Source organism: Trachypithecus francoisi, unplaced genomic scaffold (genome assembly GCF_009764315.1).
Source record: "Trachypithecus francoisi isolate TF-2019V2 unplaced genomic scaffold, Tfra_2.0 Contig01243, whole genome shotgun sequence".
Classification (NCBI taxonomy): Eukaryota; Metazoa; Chordata; class Mammalia; order Primates; family Cercopithecidae; genus Trachypithecus; species Trachypithecus francoisi.
The window spans coordinates 5996-15121 of NW_022681265.1; the positions used below are offsets into that span (position 1 = coordinate 5996).

A 9126-nucleotide genomic window follows, 5' to 3' on the forward strand; every position below is an offset into this window, starting at 1 on the left:
TGACCTGTATTTAATAAATACTTGCTAGATAGGAAACATGTTTTTCTATTACTTCTTTAGATTATTCAAAGCACATAATAGGTCTTTTAACCATTTGATTGGTGAGAAACCTGTGGTTCATCTAGAGAAAAATTTATTTAATCACGGTCATGTTTAAAAAGTAGTAAATCATTGTTATTTGCCTTGTGACAAATCTGTAATTTACTTGAAATTCATAGTAAATTTGTTTTATTTATGAAGGTTCAAGTGAAAATTTATCATCAGTTATGTACAGGTGATTAACGCATTACTGAGAATTATCTGGGCTATATTATCCACACCTCTTGCGATATTTCTTTATAGTAAAGTTTAATGGGTTAAGAGTGGGTATGTCTCTGTGAGTGAATCTGAAAGGCAGATACCAGCTTAGTATTGAGAATGAACTGGCTGGAACCTAAAACACTGAGTGTTCTGCATACGAAGCTCCTACCTATGTCATCTCAGCCTTCCTCCTCTGGACATTAAAAGGGATTCTCTGTCTAAACTAAAATGTCTGTGATGTTTCAGAAGAAAGTGATGTTTGAAGATGTAGCTATTGACTTCACCCAGGAAGACTGGCCATGATGGACACATCCAAGAGAAAGCTGTACAGAGATGTAATGCTGGAAAACATCACACCTGGTGTCCCTTGGTGAGTCCCTCAACATTCACATACGTATGTAGACACACATTGACTCATTCATTCAATAAGTGTGGGACAGCTTCCCCATATCTCACTCTAATCTCTTCTCTGATTCTCTCACAGATCTTATCTGAAAAAAGTTTGAGCTCTCTAAATCTGCCTGAAAGAAATATCTTTATTTTATTTTTTTTGTTTTATTTGTCACTCAATTAGAATTTAATCTTGACAAGGATTTCATGGTTTCCTTGGTACTCAGTCTCTAGTACTCAGAACAGACCTGGGAACTTAATGAATATTTTTAATGTATTAAATTAAATATTTTCTAAATAACTCTTCTGCTTTAGTCGCTATGCTTACGCTGAGACCAATTAGTGAAAACAATAGCAGTATCTTTTCTGTATAGAACACCAATTATATTTGTAAATCAAATGTTTTTTTATGTTCTGCATGAGAATAATAAACATACTGTGCAGAGATTTAATTAATCTCTTTCTGGAAAGACTGTGTATTATGCATTGTGTCTTGGCACTTAGGCATGGACTCAGCATTCATAGGTCCTGACTGTTTTGAATTTCCTTTTCCTGATGGACCTTTCGTTTGGATATATTTTCTAGTCTCACGTTGGGTCAGAAAAATCCTGGGGAGTTTTCTGTGTTCTAGGTCTTGTGGCCTGAGCTGACCTTCACTGTTTTTATTCTTCCTTCATAGCCTGCCTTACAGTTGGTGATAATGCACATTTATTGACAGTGAACTCAAAGCACAAGTACTGTTTCCACTAACAGGGTACCAGACAAGCAAATCCTATGTAATTTTGCAGCTGGAGCGAGGAAAAGAGCCCTGGCGGGAAGGAAGAGAATTTCTCCAAGGCCAGAATCTGGGTAAGCAACAGGGTCCTGTGCTCTAATAGGAGGAGGTGCTTTGTCAATGAATAATATCAGTCAAATATTAATTAGCGCTTTTATTAAATGAGTGGTAATTTCTAAAATGTAGGTTAAGCGACTGGAGCAGAATTCCTTAGATGTTATTATCACTTTGTTCATATGTCAGATGCTACTCTTGTGTCCTCTTGCCTTTTCTTTTACTTTTGGGAAAAGGATAATTCATGTACTTGTTGGGGTTAACTGTCACATGCTGACTCTTTTCCGATAGCCCTGTGAAGACTATCCCTCTATTTACCTGCCTGATATCTCATCTCCATTGTAACCCTTTCACATTTTAAGTTTAAAACTCTTTTCTAATTGCTGACGCTGTACAATCTGTTTCTTCTATTGAAGTATTTCTTCATTTGACACATGTCACATGTAAGTGTCCATTTTTGAAGAAAAGTAAATGGGCCTTGGGGTTTTTCAAACAATTTTATTACCATAATACCAAGGTAACAATTTATTTTCCAATTATTTCAGACAAGGAAAGTGCCCTTAAGAGAAAACACACGAAGGCCGGGCGTGGTGGCTCAAGCCTGTAATCCCAGCACTTTGGGAGGCCGAGACGGGCGGATCACGAGTCAGGAGATCGAGACCACCTGGTAACATAGTGAAACCCCGTCTCTACTAAAAAATACAAAAAACTAGCCGGGCGACATGGCGGGCGCCTGTGGTCCCAGCTGCTTGGGAGGCTGAGGCAGAGAATGGCGTAAACCCAGGAGGCGGAGCTGCAGTGAGCTGAGACCGGCCACTGCACTCCACCTGGGCGGCAGAGCGAGACTCCGTCTCAAAAAAAAAAAAAAAAAAAAGAGAAAACACACGATAGCCATGCATCCTATCAGGAAAGACGCAACCACCGGAATTACAATGGTGGTTTTTAAGCTGTGTACACCAGTCATCGAAGTTAAAGACTTGGTAATGGGTAAGTTAGTAATGACACACAGTCACCTGAGGTAATTAGGCTTGCATTAAGTGCTTTCTAAGCAAAAAAAAAATTGATACTTTGAATTCAGTGAATAAAGTGACCTGTGTTCTAAACCATAACATGAGATCTTTAAAATAGAACAAGTGCATATACATTGCTCATGCTCAGACGTTGAAAGATATTGATATCATCACAATTAATGGAATAACTCTGCAGTTGGGATCTTACAAAAGAGAAAAAATCTGTGTCTGCAGGAGATAATGTGTATGCAAGTGTCAATCGAGAAAAATGACGAGACAAGTCTCAATCATTTTAGGAGATTTATTTGCCAGAGTTAAGGACATGCACCTGGGGGACAGGTGTATACCTTTCTCCAAAGATGATCTTCTCTAAATTTAACGGGGGAAGGGAAAAGGGGATATTGAGAAGTACACAATTTTCATGTAAAAGGTGGGTAAAAAAAATAGTCATTCATGCATTTTTCTGGCTCAGTGAATCTGGATTTTTTTTTTTTTACATGAGATGACATAAACAAATGAGGCAGAAGAATAATGCAGGAAAGCTGCATTTTATATAAGACAACATAGGCAAAATGGGGTGGGAAACATCGGATATGCATTTGTGTCTGGTGAACTGGGGATGACTGCACCTGGAAAGACAAGCTATCAGTTTGCCTTGCCATGGTGTAATTTTAACAGCTCATGAGGAATTTCCTTGTGGCAAAATATGGGGGAGGCATGTAGCTTTTCCTCTTGTAGCCATATTATTTAGAAACCAGAAGGAGGAGGCAGGTTTGTGTGACCCTGTTCCCAGCTTGATTTTCCCTTTGGTTAAATGAGTCTGGGATGCCAAAATTTAATTTCCTTTCACACAAGTAACACTGGAAAGGATTCAACTGGGCTCTACCACTGATGGTTGGTAGGATTCAAAGGTGGTGAAATGATGTATAGATGTTGTGGTAAATCATTAAGAGCTTTTAATCTTGTCCCTAAAGGAGGACTCTCTCATTCTGGAGGATCCCTTTGAATGTAATGATTTGGGAGAAGATTGCACTCACAGTTCCACAATGACTCAGTGTTGTTAACTCAGAGTGGAAAGAAACCCTACGTCAGCAACAGTGTGGAAAATCCCTTAGTAATCAGTTGTCCCCTAAACCACATAGACAATTCATACTAAAGGTAAATCGTATCAATGTAACATATGTGAAAAGGCCTATACTAATTGCTTTCACCTTAGATGGCACAAGATGACTCACACTGGAGAGAGGCCACCTGCATGTCATCTATGTGGAAAATCCTTCACTCAGTGTTCTCACCTTAGAAGACATGAGAAAACTCACACGGGAGAGAGACCGTACAAGTGTCATCAGTGTGGGAAAGGCTTTATTCAATCCTTTAACCTTCGAAGACATGAGAGAAGTCACCTCGGATAAAAGCGTTATAAATGTGATAAAAGTGGGAAAGTCTTTAGTCAAAGCTCTGGCTTTAGGGGACATAAAAGAATTCACACTGAAGAGAAACCACACGCTTGTCTCTATGTGGGAAAGCCTTCAGTCTATCTTCTGACCTTAGATGATAGAGGAGACATGCACTGGAGAAAAGCCCTATGAATGCCATTTATGTGGGAAAGCCTTCAGTCAATGTACTGATCTTAAATAACATCAGATAATTCACCTGGAGAGAAAATCATAAATGTCTTCAGAGCATATTCTGACTTTAGATGACATGGTGTTAGGAATGACGAATGTAAGGAATATGGAAGAGACTTCAGCTGTAGTTGTAACATCTAAACATGCCAAAGGACTCACATTTTGAAGAATTACTGTAATCAACATGGACGTTACTTCAGTTACCTTTATTCTTCAGTCCACATCAATAAATTCATATGGAAGAGAAATTGTGTGTGTACCAAAGACTTGTGAGTGATCTGATCATAAATGACACGAGAGAGCTGAAACTGTCAACATAAGAAACTAAAAGTCTTCAGCAACAGTTTTAATAACTAAAAATGTGTGGGATTTCAGGTAGAGAATCTCTAGCTCTGCGTTCAGTGTGAACATGTTTTTACGTGCAATTTGTTGTCAAATAACGTAAGAAAACTTTACTTGGATGAACCTTTAATGTGTTTTCTGTGAATAAACATTCAGCCAAGCACTAGGCTTGATGTTCACAACAAAAAACAGTGATAAAATGCTGCTAAAATGGAAAATAAGAGAGGAAATCCTTTATAAGCTCAATAAGAAGGGAAAGTCTTTCCAAGGGTAATGAATTCTCTGGAATACCAAACACTTCTTACTGGAGAAGTTATGCCTTGAAAAATCATGAGAAATCCTTTGTCACAGAGTAACACTTGTGGCACATGTGAGATTTCACACTGGACAAAACACGGTTAGCATCTTGAAAGGAGAAGATTCTTTAGTGGTAATTCATTTCTTAGTTGACACTAAGTTCTCACATTGAGGAGCTATCAAACTTGAAAATCACTGTGGAGAAACCTGATAGATTTCTCAGCAGAAAAGTGAGTCAAGAAGGTAAACCTCTAGAAAAAAACTCTAACACATAGGTTAGCAAAATAATTCAGAAATTTGAGAAAATGTCTATTCATAAAAATGCAGCACATAAATGTATCATAGCAAAGTGACCTGGGCATAAATGGAATGCAGAATTATATAAGAAATCTCATTAAACATTTCCAAAAGATCAATACTTACAATATTGAAAGAATAAGTCGGTTGTTGAAAAAACTTAGTGTGTTGGCAAAGTCCTTCTTCATTTACGCAGCTCTAACGAATCGATTGCATCTGCACTCCTTGGCTTATGGGTGGAGATTCCAGCCCAACTTCTGAGTCTCCCCAGTCTTCAACAGCTCTTTCCTCACAGCTCACCTCCCTTTACTTCAGTGTCCACTAAAACCAGGTTGTTTCCATCCAACCCTGGAACTGACACATCGGGGATCTTCAGCCCCACTTGCCAGATTTCTCAGTGTGTCATTGATAGATTTAGCAAGGAAATGGAGGCTGAATCCAAGACACTAGTAATGCATTTGGGTGTCCCCAGCTTTGCCTCTGTCTCTGAGTAGTTACCTGGGATCAGAGAATGAGGCAGCCCTACTCTTCCATCCTCAGAAATCTCTTGAAATTTTGTCCCTGAAACCTCTCTAAGTGGAGGTAGCAGTTCATCTCATGACACCCCAAAGTTATTCAGGTAAGTCCTGAGTTATCACACAGAGACAGACACAGCTGTGTTCCTTTACTTCTGTCCAGAAGATAAAACACCAGCATGATAAACAGCCGAACCGGTCAGCCACCATGCAAGCCTTTCCTATATTTCATTCAATGTACTTTTCCAGAAGCAAAATGAAAGTTCTCACAGAGGGGGCCTCCTCTGCCTTGTCCTCAGAATTGGAAAATGTATTGTCCATCAAGGAGCCTCAGTACTGAACCTAAAACTCAAGAGGAAACGTTTCCTGAATAACAAGTGGGATGATGACTTGAAATTTTGCAAAACATGCACAATCTTAATATGATAGGCCTTACTAAGGCTAAATGGCCTTATTCATGGTTGAAATGGACACATCATTATATTAAAAAATCTCCACAAGTGATTGATTTTACTCTGCAGCCAGGGTTTATGTCAATTGTGAGGATAACGAGCAAGAAATTCGAGCCCTTGGCAAACTGGTTGGGAAGGCAAGGATTGTGCCCAGACAGAGCTCATAACATTATTTATTGTTTACTCTATTTAATTAAATATGTAATTTATCCTCAAACTGTGGCTGACATTATATGTAGTCCTGAGCCACATTAAGATGTACTATTTGTGCTGTGAAATTCTACAGGATTTGACAAACGCATGGTGGCAGATCTCCAGCATTAAAGCATAACACAGAATGCTTCTCTTATTCAAGCTCTTCTTCCTTCACATAGAGGGAATCAATCGACTTTTGTATACTGACTTTCGAATTTGTTTCTTTATTCCCATCTTCTTTAATTAAAGCACAAGATATCGTACTCAATTCCATTTGATCTTCCAAAAGAAAGGTACTGAATAATCCATACCTGAATTTGAGTGATTCAGACTCAGGTCCACCGCTAAGCAGTAAAGGCCAAACGTCCTGTGCTGCCACACTCATGGCCGGCAGAGGACAATGAAACCCATCGTTCTGGCCATGCAGGGCGCATGCGCGGTCTCCTTCCCGCCGCGAGCCCAGTCTCCTGGGAAGACTTGAGTTTTCTTTACCCAGCGTGATGGAGGCGGCGCCGCCCTGGCTTTGGGGCTGGGGCCTTCAGGGAGGTTCCGGGTGGGGTCGTTGAAGAGGCCGCTCTTTTTGCAAGGCCCACGATGGCGGGCCCTGCGTGGACCCCGCTGTTCCGTTCCCTCAGGGCATCGGTATCTCGTTGGGGCCGGATGTCCCCGCTGGGCCCGGATGCCTCCGTGGGCCCGGATCATCCTTGGCGCTGTCCCCGCAGAGCCGCGCTGAGGCTGAGGTGGCGTGGGGGGCCCGGGCTCCGCGAGGAGCGGCGGCAGCGAGGGCTGGAGGACACGGGCTCCGGGTCTCCGGGGCGTCTGGCTTGGGTGGGACTGAGCCCATCCAGGAACTGGGACTCTCGGGTTCTGGTGCAGGTGGATCCTGAGCAGGCTCAGGACCAAGTCCCTCTCCTTCCACCAAGGAGCGCCCAGAGGCCGGCGGGAGCTCTATCCAGGTTCACCTCCTCCTCCTTCAGGTGTTTACTTTTCCTTTATTTCTGTAAGGCCAGAAATTGGCGCCATCCTTCACATCGGTGAATCCGGACCCCAACACCCATTACCTCAGGTTTATTGTTATTGCCATTAACGATGTTGGTGCCATTATCACTAAGATCACCATTGTTGTTATTGTCATTCATGATTATTAGCAGGTGTGTTCATCATTTTGTCTCACTGTGCTTTTTTTTTTTTTTTTTTTTGGTGATTGGTTTGTATGACGTTGAATCGAATTCTTTAATCTTGACTAGTGTTGTCAGATTCCTGAAGAGCATTCCGGAGGACAACTCCTGCCTTCAATGCAGCCACAGAATTTCGTGGGCACATGAGAGCACTAGAATATTCCCCTTTCATTGCACAGCAGCTTTGGGAAATGGTGGCTGCTGCTCTGAGATGAGGTGGAAAAGACCGGATACTGGGGCAAGTGATAGCACCTCCACTGGTGTTTTTATGAAGCCAAGTGCACTGTCTCCCACCTAGACTTAGAATAAAATCTGATGGCTCTAAAAGGCCATGTTTGCCCTCCCTGGACTTCCTGGGAGCCTTTAAACTTGTGTGGTTCCTAGAGTGGATAAGTTGCCATATCTGTGCCTCGTATGGCAGCACCAGTCTTTTCTGGGCCAACAAGGGCACTTAGAATGTTTCCAGAAGCTCAAGCATGCTGTCTCTGTTCCTCCCTTCTGTTCAATGGCAATTCACTGGGTCCTGGCTGACATAGAACATCCTGCAGAGGGATGGGCTTGGGTGACTCCTGGCCAGCCTTTCCAGGCGGTTATCTTTGAAAAACTTGAAGAGACTCACAGAGGCCATTCACTGGTATTTCATGACTGCAAGTGGGTTTTGGTTCCTTGAGTTTATTTAGAATATTGAATGGCTTGAATGGCCAAGAAACCCTCCCTGGTTTTGGAAGCTGACAAAAACTATTACTGTGCCTCTGAATATTCTTTAAAATGTTTCCAGGTACACAGCTGAGAATAGGAAACTTTCCGGGTCTAGCCTAACCAGCTCAGGTCGAGTCCTGAAAAAGTGGGGGTACTGGGGGAGCTCATCTTATGAAAGAGCATTGGTGGCAAAGCTGGGTCTCCAGGACGCTGTGTGTGTATATGTCTGCAGAGCATGCCTTGTAGTCATCTTTAGTACTGGCCACCATTTGTGAAGGATAAACTATATTCCTTGCTGTACAATAATGAAAAATCCATTAACAATGGTAGTAATAAAAATATTGGATACTAACAGGAATGATGATCATCATGATACTGGTGCTAGTGGTTATAATACTGATAATAATACTAACCCTATGGACTTGGGACATACAAGTTTTCCCTAAGTGGATAACAGGCATAAATATTTGGTGGTGTAGGGTTATTTCAAGTCCCAGAAAGCAAGGATGAGCATCTAGAACGAGAAGAAAAACAATCTGGAGGTTGGCATGTACACACCTGGGGACTCCTGTGTTAACTTGTGGTGTTTCAGCCTAAGAGTGAATGTTAATAAACCCTGGTCCTGCAACACCATGCTACCAACACCTACCAGCTTTCAGGAGATAGATAGCTGGCTGATGGGACAGGGATCCGAGGAGGCACGGTTCCAGACCTGTACATGTTGCCAGTGGCAGAGTTCATGACAAGCAATAAACCCCAGGACAATGTCATTCCAACCACCTGGCTGTCATCTGCTCTTTCATGGCCCCTCTCTACTGGTACCTCTAGGCACTGGCATGTCCTCCAGAGGCTGTAGGAGGGCATCATACTCAGTACTCTCCACCTGCAGGAGGCAAGAAGATGAAAGAGCTAAATACCATGGTTTCTGGATTTTTTTTGGTGAGCATGGCATATTTTACATTGCTTTGATAGTGGTGGAACCCAGTCAGTGGTT

At 41.9% G+C, this 9126-nt stretch overlaps 1 protein-coding gene and 1 pseudogene across 1 annotated transcript; both read left to right on the forward strand.

Moving 5' to 3' along the window:
• Positions 1 to 528: 528 nt before the first annotated feature.
• On the forward strand, positions 529 to 4084 carry LOC117091450 (annotated as a pseudogene).
• Positions 4085 to 6712: 2628 nt separating this feature from the next.
• LOC117091443 lies at positions 6713 to 9124 on the forward strand. Its single transcript, XM_033223766.1, has 2 exons — positions 6713 to 7232; positions 8612 to 9124. The coding sequence occupies exons 1-2, from the start codon at positions 6850 to 6852 to the stop codon at positions 8640 to 8642; spliced, it is 414 nt and encodes a 137-aa protein (XP_033079657.1). The 5' UTR covers positions 6713 to 6849; the 3' UTR covers positions 8643 to 9124.
• Positions 9125 to 9126: the final 2 nt, after the last annotated feature.